Consider the following 17,673-nt stretch of genomic DNA (forward strand, 5'->3'; position numbering starts at 1 on the left):
GGTCGACGCTGGGCAGCTCACAGGTCTGAGCAGCTGAAGTGATGCTGATGTTGAAGATCAGACCTCAGAAACATTCGGTAATAAAAGGTATTTATTCCAAAAGTAGTTGGCTCTGCTCGTATCAAATGCATTTACTGTATATTTAATGATGCCGCATCAGGAAACTGACAAAAGGCAAAAAATAAATTATGCACGTCTTCCGCCGGTGTAAACGACTGATGCTGGCATGAGAGTTTGGCGTCTGCTGCTTCTCTCCAGCTGTACAGGAAACAGTTTCTACAGAAACAATGTCATGACAGCAAATGAAATGAAGATGTTGCCACTGTGAAGTAAATGCAGTGGAGAAAATCAATGGTTCCTTTATGTCAGATGACATTAAGACTTTATTCACATTCTGTTCTGACAGTCAGGCTGAGCTGAAATGTGAAGAAGCCGTAGCTTTCCATAGATAAAGAGAGTTGTGCACGTCTCCTGTCTCCCTCCTGGTGTCGGGCCCGACGAGCTCGGAGCTGGAGCCACGGCCAGCAACTAAAACCTCATGTTTATGATTGTCATCATCCCTGCTCTCATAGACAGTCTGGTCCTGTTAAACCCAGGACTGGTAACCTGTTCCACCCTAACCCAGTTTGCTTCCAGGCCAAACACGTATGCACAGTTCAAATTAGCATTTTCTTCCCCAACTGACCAGGACAAATGCATTTCTGCACTTAACTGACCCGGTTCACAGTGTGAGAACGGTTCAGAACGCTGGGGCCACACTAGTTATGTTGACCCAATAAAAGAATCTCATTCATTACAGCAGTACAGAAAAATAAACATCAGAGGAAAAGGACGTTTTTACAGCATGATGTAAAAAAAAAAAAAAAAAAGATGGAATATTTTCATTCCTTTTGACTGCTATGAAAATATCTCCACCATATAAACTCCAACCGTATTTACTCTGGTCCAGGTTTGTCTCCACACAGCAGAGCCTGCATCGTTTGTGCATGCTAGCAGGTGCTAGCGTGCGAGAGGGAGAGCTGTCAGTCGTCAGCAAAGGTCAGCCGGCCCGGGCCCTCGTTCCTCATCCAACGGCGGTATCTCTTCATCCTCGAGTCAGTTGCCATCTTCGCCTTCATCTCCTCTTCTTGCTCCTTTCTGTACACCTGACAAGAAAAGCCCAGGAAGAGTCAGCAGGGAGGTGTTTCCGTAGTAACACGGCTCAGCTCACTGGCTGATTCACTCAAAACTGATGCAGGATTCATTTATCAGTATAAGTTCAAAGTAAACGATAAAAGAGACAACAGTCAACAGACATTTGTGTCTTTTTATCTATCCAAGCTCATAAAGGGGTAGAGTTTTTTTATTTTCTGGCGATGCCCTTAAAGAACAAAGAAAATCTTTCCAAGCTGCTGCTGATCATCGTTCGTTCAGAGATGGAGCAGCTCCGGTTTAATAGCTTCATCGTGTTGCCGTGGTAACATTGAAATAATTCAGTGTCCAGGCAGGACTGTATATTATGTGATGTGTAGCTTAGAATGTTTCACATTTTTCCATTCTTCATTTCCATCAGGTCGCCATAGAGACTGTCCCACTGTCCTCACCCTCTTCATCCATATCCACTCTTAGACCTTCCTCCAGGCCTCCTGCCTGCCAGTTCCATCCTTGGCCTCCTCGTACCTTCTAATATGTTCTGTCCCTCCTCGGGACACGTCCAACCCGTCTCAGTCTGACCTCACTGGCTTTACCTCCAGAACATCTAACAAGCTCCGTCCCTCTGATGTTCTCATTCCTGATCTATCCCTTCCTTTCACTCCCAAGTCCAACTGTTCATCTATGTGACCTCCAACTCGGCCTCCCGTGGTGTCTTCAGGCTCTGACCCAGACAGCATCACTGGTCCAACCAATGTCACACCTTTTCTTTCATCCTGCTCTTTTATCACTCGCAGAATCTCAAAAAACGACTCAAAGCTGATTTTGTCTGACACCATCTGGTTTACGGTGATGCAGCCAGGTGAATGTAGACATCTTCATCGGGCTCTTTATCCCCCCTTCCCATCTGAAGAGTATTTCACTGTCAGGGTCCAAACCGAATCGTTCGTTCTGGGGTCTGGCTGCTTGGAGACGAGTGAACGTGAGAGACTGGATGGAAATGTTAAAAGGAAAATTGCTGAAACTGGAGCTGAGGAGGAAGGAAGGAAGGAAGGAAGGAAGGAAGGAAGGAAGGAAGGAAGGAAGGAAGGAAGGAAGGAAGGAGAGAAACAGGAGAAGAGACACCTCTCTTACATGCAAATAGAAGGGATTGATCCAGATGTCTGTTCTGTTTTAGTGCTACAATTCATACATATTTACACTCATTTATCCAGTAATTGAGCAGAACTGAAGATTTGTGCCAGGAGGTACTTTCAGTCTGGACTGGAGAGTTACAGCGTCCAAGAATTCGGTTGATTTTCTTCACTTTTCATTTAGTCTCACAAGAACGTAAAAAGTAACAATTGAAACAGAGGAAGGAACAGAATAAGGTAACTAACCTCATAGTTTTCTTTGATCCACAGCTGTTTCTCCAGGAATGAGTGTCTGAGGGGTTCATCCAGACTGTCGAACTGAGACTGGGACATCTTCATGTATCTCCTGACGATCAAAACAATCGGCTGTGAGGTCACCTGACACTGACCTGGCTGATGGAAAGCTCTGACGTTTAGGGGTCTCACCTGATGATGTAGAGCTTCTCCTCATCTCCATACTCTTCCCTGCAGATGGTGAAGCGGTAGAACCAGGAGACGTACCAGGCCACGTAGTTTGTCAGGTAGTAAGGGAAGAGCACGATCTGACACAGAAGGATGTCCGATAGGTTGGGCTTCTGGTAGCCTCCTTTGATATCAATCTTGTGTTTGATGATGTCGCGGATCACCTCCTCTTCCTGCTCACGGATTTCCTCTTTGGAGCGCCGGTTTTTGCCTTTCTCTTTGGGCCGGTTGAGAAGACCTTGCTGCCTGGCGATTTCTGTGGCCTGGATTCGGTACTTTGGGACCGTCACCAGGTAGTTGATGGCCTCGTTATAGCTGCTGTGCCAGCTGTAATACTGAAAAAAGGTGGAGAACCAGCAGTTGTGAGACAGGTGCTTCACAACTGACCATAAAATGATGGACCGAGTAAATCTACACAGACGGACAGACAGACCTGGAAGACTGAGATGGCACAGATGGTGACCAGGATGACAACCCTGACATCAACTTTGGGGGTTAGGCGCCGGCGGTAGTAGGCATAATAGTGTTGATAGTATTCCTCGGGATGATCCAGCATGTAGTCGTAGTCCCGTCTACTGTCCTCATCCTGCGCTCCAACACATGCAAATAAAACCCCATCATCAAACAGCTGAAGGAAGCGCCATCAGCGGCACCTGACAAGTAACAAAGTCACCAAGCAGCAAGCTCGTCACACCACATCTGTTCAGTTTAAACACTAGCATTTCAGATGGGAGGCGCGTGAGTGGACATGCACCCAAGATTAATAATGAATTTGGCAGAGGCAGACACCTTTCAGAATGTAACATGGCATTAAATATATATTACAGCTGCATGGTTGCTACCATTTTCCAGTCAAACGTATGACAATATAACTTCAGGTTGTGTCAAATAGGTGAAAGTGCTGTTCACAGAACAGCTGGTGCAGCAGTATGGTGTCATGATCCTACTGAGGGAAACTCACATGGCATTTTTAATCTTTCTTTGTTCTCTTAGTTTACTTGTACACGATGCTTTCTATGGTGGACATCGGGCCAGTGATGGACCAGGACATTGTATGGAAATAACAACAGCACAGCTCAACAATCTGGTTTATTGCCTAATACAGTAATAAAAATTAAAAAACAAGTGTGCGTGACTTCTACAATAATGAAATGAGGACTTTTGGACCCAAGGAACATGGAATGAACTGGGTTTAAGGCTAACTGGGGGAATCTGCTTTTGACATCGGTCACTGAAAGAGACTTTGACCAACCTTTAACGTCTCGTACGCAGTCGCGATGACCAGGAACCTTTTCTGGGCAGATTCCTTGGTCTCTCCCTCTAAACTAGGCTCCTCCAGCCTGAAACGGTCAGGGTGGTACCGGCGTGCCAGCTGCCGGTAAGCCCTGGCGATCTCCCCTTTGGTGGCCTCTCTGGTGACGCCGAGCACATCGTAGCAGACTTCAGTGCCGCAGTACAGACCTTCCACCAGCGCTGTGGCCCTCGGGAGATAGGACACGGACAGAACAAGAAGGGCGACGAACCACCAAGGCTTCACGATCTGCGGACAACGATCAGAACCACCGCGTAGGTCCGTGCGAGAAGACATCTCAACCGAAGCCGCCACTCCGGAGCGCCGTCTGTTCTGACGCGCTCTGATGTCGTCATCAGGACACGCTGACAGCTGAGATCCTCTGCATGGTGCAGATGCTTGTGTTTCCTTTTTGGTACTTTCTTCTGTATAATTTTACTGTGTGTTCAATAACGACAGACGTGCAGAAATTCAAAGATGACAACTTTTAATGAAATTTAAATGTGCAAAAGACGACATTCATAATTCAATTACTGGAAGAGTGTTCTTATGGGGAGCTGTGTCGCATTCACGTCGATCAGAAAATGTGGAAATCTTGATCCACAAAATAAATGTTTATCGACCAAAATAATATATACGGTTTCACGTGAATTTACAGTGCACTTATTTGTAAAATAAATAGAGAAAGAACCCTTAGAGGTACATAAAACTATGGAATTGAGTTTTGGAAATGGAGTAAATCCTCCTAATTAAATTATCTTTGATTTCCGAACTTATTGATGACGTGCCATTATTATTATTATGATTTTTATCAGTAGCAGTAGTAGTAGTAGCAGTAGTAGAAAGACTGTCTATTAGTTGACAAAAAGGCCCTCCGTAAGGCTAGAAGAGCTTATTTTTCTTCTTTAATTGAGGAAAATAAGAACAATCCAAGGTTTCTTTTCAGCACTGTGACCAAATTAACCACAGTGTTTTAGATCCACGTATCCCTTCTTCCCTTAGTGGTGAAGACTTCAACTTTTGACCAAAACCTCTCCTTCAACTGACACATTAAAACAGTCTCTAGAAGTGCCTTTTTTCACTTGAGAAACATCACATAGATCAGGAAGCTACTGACGCGGCATGATGCTGAAAAGTTAGTCCATGCATTTGTTACTTCCAGGCTGGACTATTGTAATTCTTTATTATCAGGGTGTCCAAACAACTCTCTAAGAAGCCTCCGGTTGATCCAAAATGCTGCCGCCAGAGTTCTGACAGGTATTGACAAAAGAGATCACATAACTCCTGTAATGGCGTCTCTTCATTGGCTGCCCATTAAATTTAGAATAATTTTAATGTGAGGAGACGGGGGCTGACGGGGAGGGAGCGTGACAGGACGTTCAAGGGCTTTACCAGAAGTTTGGGACAAAAGCCCTGCAATATGAGCACAAGCCAATGAATGATAGCAGTTCTTTCACAGTTGTTGGTTGGGGAGCATGCTGAATGGCTGAAATATGTTTATTTGACAGCGCTCTCTCTCTCTCTTGTGAACAAGGAATGTTACGATTTGCTGTGCATATTGCATCTTTGTTCTGGAGACCTTGTGTCCCTCCTTTGCGAGGTGAGTGAGCAGAGTCACGGTGTCTTGGATACATCGAGTCCTGGTCGGGGCGCACAACAATAAGTCATCAACGTACTGCAGCAGCGCGGAGCCGTCCTGTAAAGTCAGAGAGGACAGGGAGTCACTTAGACACTGATTGTAAATGGTTGGTGACTCACAGTAGCCTTGTGGCATTCGAGTGAATGTGTAGCCCCTTGCCCGGAACTGAAAGGCAAACCAGTATTGGGAGTCGGGGTGAACTGGAACGCTGAAGAAGGCATTGGAGAGCTCTATGACAGAGAACCATGTAGCATTGGAAGGAATGGTGGATAGAATGGTGTAAAGATTAGGAACCAGAGGAGCCCTGGACTGTACTGCTGCGTTAACAGCAGTTAAGTCCTGAACAAACCTCCATTCCTCGGGCGCCGGCGGTGGGCGGTACTTCTTCACAGGAAGAATGGGAGAGTTAACAGAAGAGTTTGGACAAGGCACAATCACTCCTGCTGCCAGCAGGGAGTCAAAAACTGGCTGTATGCCCTCAATGGCCTCCTTTCGGAGGGGGTATTGGGCACGTCTTAGTCGGTGAGTGGACTTAGGGGTCACCACCAGAGGTTCACATTTACGTATGAGACCTACATCGTATTTGTGTGCAGCCCATACACAATCTGGAACGGTGGATAACTCCGGTTCGTGTGGGGTGGGTTGACTGACCAGAGTCTGAATTGTGTTTTCCTGGATCACGAGAACTGTTGGCGTGGCTGGAACAGCAGTGGACCAGTCTGTGGAGTACACGTGAAGAGATGGAGAGAAGAGCACCTTTGGGTCATGAGTCTGTTCCCAATCGGTGGCTTCCTCACACAACCGTGTCCATGGGCCGATGTCTTTCCATTCATCTTTGTGGCTTCTAGCTAGTGACACATGGGGTACACTAGACAGAACATCAAACAGGTCACATTCAGGTTTACATAGAGAGAGAGACACAGCGCAGCGCGTGGAATTCCAATACATCTTAGCTGTCATGAGATCCACTGAGGCTTGTGCATAAAACTGCTCCTCACAGGCGTGGTCTCGGTGTTCTACTACACGTGCTACACGTGCTTGGTCATGCCACTGTGATTGTCATATAGAGTCATGAGGCGGTGGAAATACTCTCGCGTCCGGTAAGACAAACTGAAAGTGCCAACACACATTGGGGGATTAGGGTTAGGGCTCTCTCTCTTGGGGCACACCTCTCCCTCACTCTTTGGCTGTTTCTGAAACCACCCCCTATACCCTACATAGTGCACTCAATAGTGTGGATGGCATTTTAAAATAGTGTCCAAAATGTTAGTGAGCATCGCTGTATCCTATGTAGTGCACTAAATGTATCCCACAATGCACTGCGAAAAGTAAGCAAGCACCCTAACTCGGAAAATGTATCCCATCAGCCTTTACTGATGGGATACATTTTTTAACGTAATTTCTACTGTGTGGTTTGATAAATGAAATTTTTGGAAATGAGAAATGTTTTTCAGTAGGGGTCCAATATGATCATCTTCAAATATTACAACATAAATGTGTAAAAAAAAAAATCCATCAATCTTCACTGATCCCCCCCGCCCCTCATTTAAAATTGTTCTTTGGAATCGTCTGCTCCTCACCAGGCGACAGAATCTCAGTAAAAGAATATTTACAAAGATGAAAAGTAGCTCTGGATCCATTTTTGATGAAAAATTGCTTTATTAAATGTTTTCACTACAGCGGAATATGACTTGAGAATGTGCCATCATGTCTTGGCTTGAAAATCAAATCAAAATCAAATCAAATCAATCTTTATTTATATGGCATCTTTTACAATCAAAATTGTTTCAAGGCGCTTTCCAAAATCCCAGGGCCTGACCCCAGACAAGCAAAAGTGGCAAGGAAAAACTCCCCTTTAATAGGAAGAAACCTTGAGCAGGACCAGGCTCATGTAGGGGGACCCTCCTGCTGATGGGGGGCTGGGTAGAGAGAGAGGAGAGGAGAGGAGAGGAGAGGAGAGGAGAGGAGAGGAGAGGAGAGGAGAGGAGAGGAGAGGAGAGGAGAGGAGAGGAGAGGAGAGGAGAGGAGAGGAGAGGGAGAGGGAGAGGGAGAGGGAGAGGAGAGGACGGGCACAGAGCACAGAAACACATACAAAAATACACAATTTATACTGTACAGCAGGTCAGCAGGGCCAGAGGTCATCATGCAGCTCCGAAGGCGGCGATACCTGTAAATGAATACAGAAGGGGGGGGTAGAGAAGCAGAAAAACTACACAAGAATCAGCATAATTAGTCTGCTTGATGAGGAGGAGGAAAGGAGAGGAGAGGAGAGGAAACCTTGAACCAGTGGAGTGACAGAGGCCTGTCAGGTGATCATGTTTCTGGACCCCGGCAGCCTTGGCCTATAGCAGCATAGCTAAGATGTGACCTAACGATTAGACGACCCCCTAAGTATGATAATTTGTCTGTCTATGATAGTAACTGGAACTGCAGAATTAGTAGCAATAAGCTTTTTCAAAGAGGTAGGTTTTAAGTCTGATCTTAAAAGTAGAGATGGAGTCAGCCTCCCGTACCTGGACAGGGAGCTGGTTCCATAGCAGGGGGGCCTGGTAGCTAAAAGCTCGGCCCTCCATTCTACTCCTAGAAACTCTGGGAACCACAAGTAGACCAGCATTCTGAGAGCGGTCTATTGGGCTGGTAAGGTGTCACTAGCTCCTCCAGGTAGGATGGAGCTAGGCCTCTGAGGACCTGGTCGGTCAAAAGAAGGGTTTTAAAAATTATTCTAAATTTAACGGGCAGCCAATGAAGAGACGCCAGTACAGGAGTTATGTGATCTCTTTTGTCAATACCTGTCAGAACTCTGGCTGCAGCATTTTGGATCAGCTGGAGGCTTCTTAAAGAGTTGTTTGGACACCCTGATAATAAAGAGTTACAGTAGTCCAGCCTGGAAGTAACAAATGCATGGACTAACTTTTCAGCATCATGCCGCGTCAGCAGCTTCCTGATCTTTGTGATGTTCCTCAAGTGAAAAAAAGCACTTCTAGAGACTAATTTAATGTGTGAGTTGAAGGAGAGATTTTGATCAAAAGTTACTCCTAGATTCCTCACAGAGAGACTAGATGTTAATGAGATACCATCTAGAGTGATCATGTGATCTAATCTATCCCAGAGAGGTTCAGGACCAAACACCATGACCTCAGTTTTTCCTGGGTTAAGGAGGAGGAAATTTGAAGACATCCAGGACTTTATGTCTTTAAGACAGGTCTGGAGCTTCACTAACTTCTCTGTCTCCTCTGGTTTCATGGATAAATAGAGCTGAGTGTCATCAGCATAACAATGAAAATGTATCCCATGCTGCCGAATAATGTTCCCTAAGGGAAGCATGTAAAATGTGAAGAGGATTGGTCCGAGTACAGAACCTTGAGGAACTCCATGGCTAACCCTACTGTATGAGGAGGGAACACCATGGACATAAGCAAACTGGTATCTATCAGATAAGTATGATCTAAACCAGTCTAGTGCTGTCCCTTTAATCCCAATCACATGTTCCAGTCTCTGTAACAGGATGCTGTGATCAACTGTATCAAAAGCAGCACTGAGGTCCAGCAGAACCAGCATAGAGACCAGTCCATGATCGGAAGCTATGAGAAGATCATTAGTGACTTTAAGAAGTGCTGTTTCTGTGCTGTGGTGAGCTCTAAAGCCTGACTGAAACATCTCAAACAGGCTGTTCCTCTGCAGGTGCTCCAGTAACTGAGTCACCACCACCTTCTCTAGAACTTTAGAGATAAAAGGAAGGTTGGATATTGGCCTATAATTTGCTAAGACATCAGGATCCAGTGATGGTTTTTAAGCAACGGCTTAATCACTGCCACCTTGTAGGACCGGGGTACATAACCTGACACTAAAGAACCATTGATCTGGTCCAGGATAGAACTGCCTATCAGTGGTAGAACATCCTTCAACAGGTGTGTTGGGATGGGATCTAAAAGACACGTGGTGGTCTTGGATTTCTGAATTAGCGATGACGCCTCAGAAAAATATATAGGGCTGAAGGAGTTTAAGGGCTCGTTGGAGAACCTGCATGTTCCCACAGTCGGCACATCTGGTGATGGTCCAGTTGTTGGGATGGCCTGGTTAGCTTTCTCTCTGATAGCTAGAACTTTATCAGTGAAGAAGCTCATGAAGTCTTCACCACTAAGGGAAGAAGGGATACGTGGATCTAAAACACTGTGACTCTTAGTTAATTTGGCCACAGTGCTGAAAAGAAACCTGGGGTTGCTCTTATTTTCCTCAATCATAGAAGAAAAATAAGCTGTTCTGGCCTTGCGAAGGGCCTTTTTGTAAACTAATAGACAGTCTTTCCAGGCTACATGATAGCTGTCTATTTTACAAGAATGCCACTTCCTTTCCAGTCTTCGCACTTTCTGCTTGAGGGTCCTGATATGTGAATTATACCAGGGGGCACACCTCCTCTGATTTACTATTTTCTTTTTCAAGGGGGCAACAGAATCAAGCGTGATTCTCAGTGAGGTTGCTGCACCTTCAGCAATAGCGTCAACCTCACCAGGGCTAAGATTATAATGATTGATCCCTGGGGAAACACACGGTGGTCCTGGGATCAGCACAGGGATCACTTCCTTAAACTTAGCTACAGCATTATCTGAAAGACATCTGCAAGACTGTGTTCTGAGCATAGAAGAATCCATAATCATAAATGTAAAAGTGATCAAAGAATGGTCTGACAGGACTGGGCTCTGAGGGAACACTGACACATGTTCTACCTCAACACCATAAGTCAGGACTAGATCTAGGGTGTGGTTAAAGCTATGAGTTGGTTGGTTTATCTGCTGGAGGAAACCAACTGACTCAAGTAATGAAATGAAGCCATTTCTAAAGCTGTCATTTATAACGTCCATATGGATATTAAAGTCTCCAATGATAATGACTTTGTCCGTTCTAAGGACCAAGTCAGATAAGAAATCAGAGAACTCAGACAGGAACTCTGAATGTGGACCAGCAGGGGGCCGATATACAACTGCAAACAGAAGTGGCTTTTCTGTCTTCCAGTTCAGATGAGTGATGCCAAGAGTCAGGCTTTTAAATGAACTGAAGCCATGTTTTGGTCTGGGATTAATTAATAACTTGGAGTGATAGACTTCTGCCACTCCCCCTCCTCGACCAGTAACACGTGGAATATGATAATTAAGATGGGTAGGAGGAGTAGATTCATTTAAGCTCACATACTCCTCCTCCTGAAGCCAGGTCTCAGTAAGACAAAATAAATCAATGTGATGATCCGCTATCAGGTCGTGTACTAACAGGGATTTACACAAAAGAGATCATATATTTAACAGTCCACACTTAATTGTGATATTAGTTTCTCCAACTTGTGCTTCAGTATTAATTTTAATAAGATTTTGGTGATTGACCGCTCCCCTGTTCTGTGCTTGGTGAACTTTTAACCGTGGAACAGAGACTACCTCTATAGTGTTAAATATGTTATTGTTGGTCACCACCGTGGCAGCCAGCGACGAAGCGACGACATGCGGCTAAACATCTCATCGCTGGCCAGATTGGGGAGGGGACCAGAGAATGCTACGGAGTCCGACATCGTTTTTGCGTAGTTAGACACCGACTCCAAGTTAATTTTGGTGACCTCCGACTGGCGAAGCCGGGTGTCGTTGGCTCCGACGTGAATAATAACTTCACTGTCCACAGGGGCCTGTCCAAAATGAGGCTTCCAAAAAACCTGAGACTCTCATTTGACAGACTGGTCTTTTGGCTGTGGTGAGGAGCACTTCCTATCTCATACTGGGTGCAATGAAGCTTTTTGTGGTGTAGATCCAACTAAAGCTTCTAGTGTATATTATTTGCAATAATTGTAAATAATTACATACTGCAAAAAATGAGCACTCATTTATCTATAAAATTCTTTATGTTTTTAACAGATGACTGATTCAAATGAATCATTCAATGATATTAACTTAATGGATACCTTGTCCTGGAGGTTCCTGTGCATAACAATAACAACAATAATAATAATAAAAAGAAGAAGAGAATTTAGATTTTTACAAAAACACTTAATTTATAATTTCACAATTTATTTACAAAAGGATAAAAACTCCTTTTAAAAATAATAAATAAATAATAGCAGTAATGCAATTACTCCTGGAGGAAATAAGCAAAGTGTCTCCAGTAACAGTAAGTATACCACAAGTTTCAGAATTGGCTGAGGTCATTCATCAGTCTATAAAAAGCAAACTCTAACCTCAGCCTGCACCAGAAATCGCAGCCCCACACTAAAGCAGCTTCGCAATTTTGGCTTCTATTTTATTCCCTCTTGAAATGTAAATCGCCATCATTGCTTCACAGGAGCTAAATTCAGGAGTTGCCACATATTTTGACGACTTTTGTTATATCCTGCTCCATAAATACAATTTTTATAGAAATGTTTCACTAAAACTATTAAAAGCACCTCTTAAAGCATTAAAAACACCGTGAGTCTCTCACACTCACTATACATTTAAAAAAACTGTCTCATATAAAAAAACTGGCAGCAGAATGGGCGCTGGTTTGACACAGCAGGATTCATCTTAAAGATAAAAGCAGTCGAGAAAACAGCTCCGTGTAGGATTCTCCACTGGAAGGGTGGCTTGTATAACACCCTCCAGCAGTGACGGGCTCCATCTCCTCCCATCCTGTCAGTCCGCACACAGGCACTTTTGCACTTTGGTTGGACAGTCCCCTCCTGTTTTGCTTCTTTACACAGTTCCTGTACCACGTCTTCTTGTCCACTCTGTGCAGAATAAATGTCTTTAGTGCCCTGAGGAGAGGACTGTCCAGATCCCCAAAGTCATCAGCGCTAGCTGCTGGACAATGGCTCCACCACGCCCCCTGGAGACAAAATAGAGAACAACCAACAAAACACCAAACGACATCCAGGACCCTAACAGTAACCCCCCACACACCCCTCAATGGGCACCTCCTGGCACCCTACTGGGCTTGTCGGGCTGGTCCCGGTAAAAATCACACAAGAGACTGTTATCCAAAATATTCCGGCGGGGGATCCACGGCCGCTCCTCCAGACTATACCCCTCCCAGTCCACCTGGGACTGAAGACCCTGTCCCTGTCGGCAGGCATCCAGGATATGCTGAGCAGTGTAGGCTGGGCCACCATCAATAACACAGGGGGGGAGGCGTGGGCTCGGACGGAGGGACCAGATCAGAGTCTGAGACCAGCTTGACTTGTGAAACATGGAAAGTAAATGGGGAATGTCTAGCGGTTTGAGGAGGCAAACAGGGGTTCGATGGGAGGATATTCCACGCGCACAAATTGGGCAGGCCGCGATGAAAGGCTTGGCATCTCAAGACGTGGAGGGCCACCAGAGGCGTTGCCTGAGTAAGTGCAGAGTCCTTCAGAGCCTGGGGTGACAGGTAAGTTTGGAGGAATGGCCCCATTGCAGGACGTCTGAGCGGGTAGAGCGCAGGATGAAGAGTCGGTTAGGTGGGCCACCCCCAGGATCCAGGGTCGATTGCTGCGCTTCTCAGACCCCCTCCTCCACCTGCCAGGAGGCAGCTCCCACAATGCAGGATGGGGGCAGGATGGGGCCCGGCTCTGAACTGGAGGGGTCTGGGGAAAACTGACGAGACAAGGCATCTGGATTGACATTATGGTAAGTGAGGGAGAATTTGAAATGGCAAAGAAAGACGCCCATCGCGCCTGCCGGGAGTTCAACCTCTTTGTGCTCCAGAGGTATGAGAGGTTTTTGTGGTTGGTCCACAACACAAAAGGCTGGGCCGACCCCTCCAGCCAGTGCCTCCACTCCTGCAGGGCAAGAACCACTGCCAGCAGCTCCCTATTCCCGACATCATAATTCACCTCGGACGGAGTTAATCGGAAACTGAAGAAGGCACAAGGGTGGAACTTCTGATCCACTGGATCCCATTGGGAAAGAACCGTGCTGACTCCAACGTCTGAGGCATCGACCTCCACCACAAACTGCCAACTGGGATCTGGATGGGACAGGATAGGCACAGAGGAAAACAGGGCTTTCAGCCGACTGAACACCGTTTCAGCCTTGTGGGACCATTGAAAAGCCTTTAGTATGGAGGTGAGCCTGGTGAGGGGGGAAACCACTTTGCTATAGCCTCAAATGAAACGACGATAGAAATTAGTAAACCCCAGGAAGCGCCGGAGCTGTTTATGGGAAGTCGGAGTGGGCCACTCTGCCACTGCACTCACCTTGGCAGGATCAGGTGAGAGCTGTCCCTGCCTGACAATGAATCCCTGGAAGGTTGCTGATGATTTGTGGAAGTCACACTTCTCCACCATGACATACAGCTTGTTCTCCAAGAGGTGCTGGAGGACCAGGCGGACATGCTGGACATGTTCCTCCTTCGTCTCAGAGAAGATGAGGATATCGTTGAGGTAAACGAAGAGGAACTGGTTTAACATGTTACGCAGGACATCGTTGATGAGAGCCTGGAACACGGCAGGGGCAATGGTGAGTCCAAAAGGCATAACCAGATACTCGAAGTGGCCCAAGGGGGTGTTAAACGCAGTCTTCCACTTGTCCCCCTCCCGGATTCGAACCTGATGGTATTCGTTGCGAAGGTCCAGCTAAGAAAAAATTGGCGCCTTGTGGAAAGGACCAAAAGCCGCACTGAGGAGGGGTAATGGGTAATTTATGGAGGTTATGTCGTTCAGGGCTCAATAATCTATCTAGCGAAGGGAGACATCCTTCTTTTGGACAAAAAAAGAACCCTGCTCCCATGGGGGAGGAAGAAGGACGGATCAGACTGGTTGCCAGGGGCTCCCCGATGTATTTCTCCATCGCTTCCTGCTCTGGCCGGGAAAGGTTGTACAGCCAACTTGATGGGAGTGAAGCTTCTGGGAGAAGGTTAATGCCACAGTCATAAGGGCGATGACGGGGCAGAGAGAATGCACACTGCTTGATAAAGACTGCGCCTAGGTCATGATATGCCGCAGGAACCAGGGAGAGGTCGGGAACCTGGTCCTGCTCAAAGTTTCTTCCTGTTAAAGGGGAGTTTTTCCTTGCCACTGTGGATGGATCAGGAGTTACGGAAAAGGGCAGAGCGGAGACAGTTAGTGTGGTATGTGACACTCCAACTAGCCAGCCTACCGGCCGACCAGTCGTGCTGAGGGTTAAGGAGGGCTAACCAGGACGCCCCAAGGACGCCAGGGGAAGAGAGAGGACGAGGGAATAAGGAAGAGTTGGATCCGTACACTGTGGTTACCGGAGACAATGAGGGTTAAGGGGTTGGTTCGATGAGTAACCTTGGCCAGGATCTCCCCAATTTAAACCCTGAATGGTTTTGGGCTCGGACAGAACCTCCGTGTGAATGCTGGCCTGCTTAACTAGATCTTGGTCAATGAAACTGTCATAAGCACCAGAATTGACGAGGAAAGACAAGGAGATGGAGTCATGGGACCAAATAAATTTGATTTGATTTTGATTTGGGGAGGGCAAAAAGGGTCTTCATGTTGAAATGCTGATACCTTCATGTTGTGAAAGGCCAGAAAGGATTTAAGGCAAACACTCTTGCCATGCTGAGTGCCAAGGAGGTCTAGAGGCTTCACTAGGATCATCACCCTCTTGCAATGGCTTAATGGCCCACAACACTTTCAGGCTCATTGGTTACACGTGGCATCTCTGTGTCTCCTGTATATGCAGCTGCTACTGCTGTTGCTATGGGACCCAGAAAATGTCTCAGACATTTTAATATTGGTGTTTTGTTATTAAATAAACAGAACATCATGTCTTTACCTGGGGACTTACATTTTGTTTTTACATTGGTGCCTTGATGCCAGGAACTCTTTCATGACCAAGAAGAGAAGATTCAGAGTTCAGTCAGAATGTCTTCATGCCTCTTTGTCTCCTCTGAGCACCTGCATATACACAATGGAAAAAGGTCGCATTTTGCACAAAAGGCATGCAGTATCGACAAGAACAATTAAAAAAATATACAATGGGGCCTCTACTTACGACATTAATTGGTTCCGGAAGTTGTTTCGTAACCTGAAAATTACGTAAGTAGAGACACGTTTTCCTTGTAAATGCCCTAATCTGTTCCAAGCCCCCAAAAATTCGGACATATTTTTTTTTATAAATCATAAAAATGCATCAAAACATGTAACAAATACATGTTACAATTAGTCCAAGGTAGTTTTCTCTGTCAACTGGACTGGGTTTCTTCTCTTGAAGACGTTTCGCCTTCTATCCAGAAGGCTTCATCAGTTCTGAAATCGCTGGGGAGAGAGCTTGAAAATATATAGCCCCTGTGGACCATTTGTATGCTAATGATCTGGGTCACCTGAGAGTCGTTAGCAGGGTCGTTGGTCGGGTCGTTCACCTAGTTTCTGTTGAGATGTCTCCCCTTTGTCTGCTGGGTCACATGGTGATGAGTCACTGGGTCTCTTGGAATGGTGTGAATGTTTGTTTTGCTGTTGGAAGGAGTGGAGGACTGCATTGTATGTGGGTGACAGGAAGTGTCTCAGGCCACCACCTCTGTTTAAGGATGGTTTCTCCAATTTAACATGGATAGCTTCCTTGACCCCCCTTTCGAACCAGCGGTCTTCTCTGGCCAGTATCTGTACTTGGCTGTCCTCGAAGGAGTGCCCACTCTCCTTTAAGTGTAAGTGGACTGCTGAATCCTGACCCGAAGAGGTGGCACGTCTGTGTTGTGCCATTCTTCTGTGTAGAGGTTGTTTGGTTTCCCCAATGTACAGTTCCTTGCATTTCTCCTGGCACTGTACAGCATAAACAACATTACTTTGTTTGGGTCTTGGTGTCTTGTCCTTTGGGTGTACTAACCTCTGTCTGAGAGTGTTGCTGGGTTTGAAATGAACCGGTATGTCGTGTTTCTGGAGGATCCTCCTAAACTTCTCCGAGACTCCAGACAGGTAGGGGATGGAAACGCTGCGGCGTTTGTTTCTCTCCTCCTCTCCTTTGCTGAGGTCTTGCTTTCCTACATGGCTGTGCCATGGGCTCACCAGTATCCCCTATAGTTGCCAATCTATACATGGAGAAGGTGGAATCCCAGGCCCTGACATCCTTCACAGGAACTGCGCCAAGCCACTGGTTCAGGTATGTGGATGACACCTGGGTCAAAATTCAAATACAAGAATTGGAAGCGTTCTCCGATCACCTCAACAAAACAGACGAGCATGTAAAATTCACCCGGGAAGAGGTTAAAGGAAACAGTCTGGCCTTTCTGGACTGCGCAGTCAAGATCACTGAGGACAGAAATCTCACCATCGAAGTCTACAGAAAACCTACACACACCGACCAGTACCTCCAGTTTGACTCTCACCACCCACTGGAACACAAGTTGGGAGTGATCAGAACTCTCCAACACCGGGCCAGAGAAATACCCACCACATCCCAAGGCAGAAAGAAGGAACAGGACCACATTAAGACAGCTCTCAAAACATGTGGCTACCCAGACTGGGCCTTCACCAAAACCTCAAGAAAGCAAGACCTCAGCAAAGGAGAGGAGGAGAGAAACAAACGCCGCAGCGTTTCCATCCCCTACCTGTCTGGAGTCTCGGAGAAGTTTAGGAGGATCCTCCAGAAACACGACATACCGGTTCATTTCAAACCCAGCAACACTCTCAGACAGAGGTTAGTACACCCAAAGGACAAGACACCAAGACCCAAACAAAGTAATGTTGTTTATGCTGTACAGTGCCAGGAGAAATGCAAGGAACTGTACATTGGGGAAACCAAACAACCTCTACACAGAAGAATGGCACAACACAGACGTGCCACCTCTTCGGGTCAGGATTCAGCAGTCCACTTACACTTAAAGGAGAGTGGGCACTCCTTCGAGGACAGCCAAGTACAGATACTGGCCAGAGAAGACCGCTGGTTCGAAAGGGGGGTCAAGGAAGCTATCCATGTTAAATTGGAGAAACCATCCTTAAACAGAGGTGGTGGCCTGAGACACTTCCTGTCACCCACATACAATGCAGTCCTCCACTCCTTCCAACAGCAAAACAAACATTCACACCATTCCAAGAGACCCAGTGACTCATCACCATGTGACCCAGC

At 46.2% G+C, this 17,673-nt stretch overlaps 1 protein-coding gene across 1 annotated transcript; it reads right to left on the minus strand.

Moving 5' to 3' along the window:
* Positions 1-73: 73 nt before the first annotated feature.
* Positions 74-4,376, minus strand: LOC115246469 (dnaJ homolog subfamily C member 25-like). The gene is made up of 5 exons (XM_029837652.1): positions 3,979-4,376; positions 3,160-3,312; positions 2,691-3,061; positions 2,511-2,610; positions 74-1,145 (listed from the first exon to the last, which is right to left on the minus strand). The coding sequence occupies exons 1-5, from the start codon at positions 4,312-4,314 to the stop codon at positions 1,023-1,025; spliced, it is 1,083 nt and encodes a 360-aa protein (XP_029693512.1). The 5' UTR covers positions 4,315-4,376; the 3' UTR covers positions 74-1,022.
* Between the last annotated feature and the right edge of the window lie 13,297 nt (positions 4,377-17,673).

The sequence above is a fragment of the Takifugu rubripes genome, chromosome 6 (genome assembly GCF_901000725.2).
Source record: "Takifugu rubripes chromosome 6, fTakRub1.2, whole genome shotgun sequence".
Classification (NCBI taxonomy): Eukaryota; Metazoa; Chordata; class Actinopteri; order Tetraodontiformes; family Tetraodontidae; genus Takifugu; species Takifugu rubripes.

Bases quoted from the DNA above. Each gene is read 5' to 3' on its own strand.
- LOC115246469 (XM_029837652.1), bottom strand. From the start codon at position 4,314: ATGTCTTCTCGCACGGACCTACGCGGTGGTTCTGATCGTTGTCCGCAG. The intron at 3,313-3,978 runs GTTGGTCAAAGT...GTTGGAGCGCAG, and splicing joins CTGCGTACGAGACGTTAAAG to GATGAGGACAGTAGACGGGA. The intron at 1,146-2,510 runs GTTAGTTACCTT...TTTTCTTGTCAG, and splicing joins GGATCAAAGAAAACTATGAG to GTGTACAGAAAGGAGCAAGA.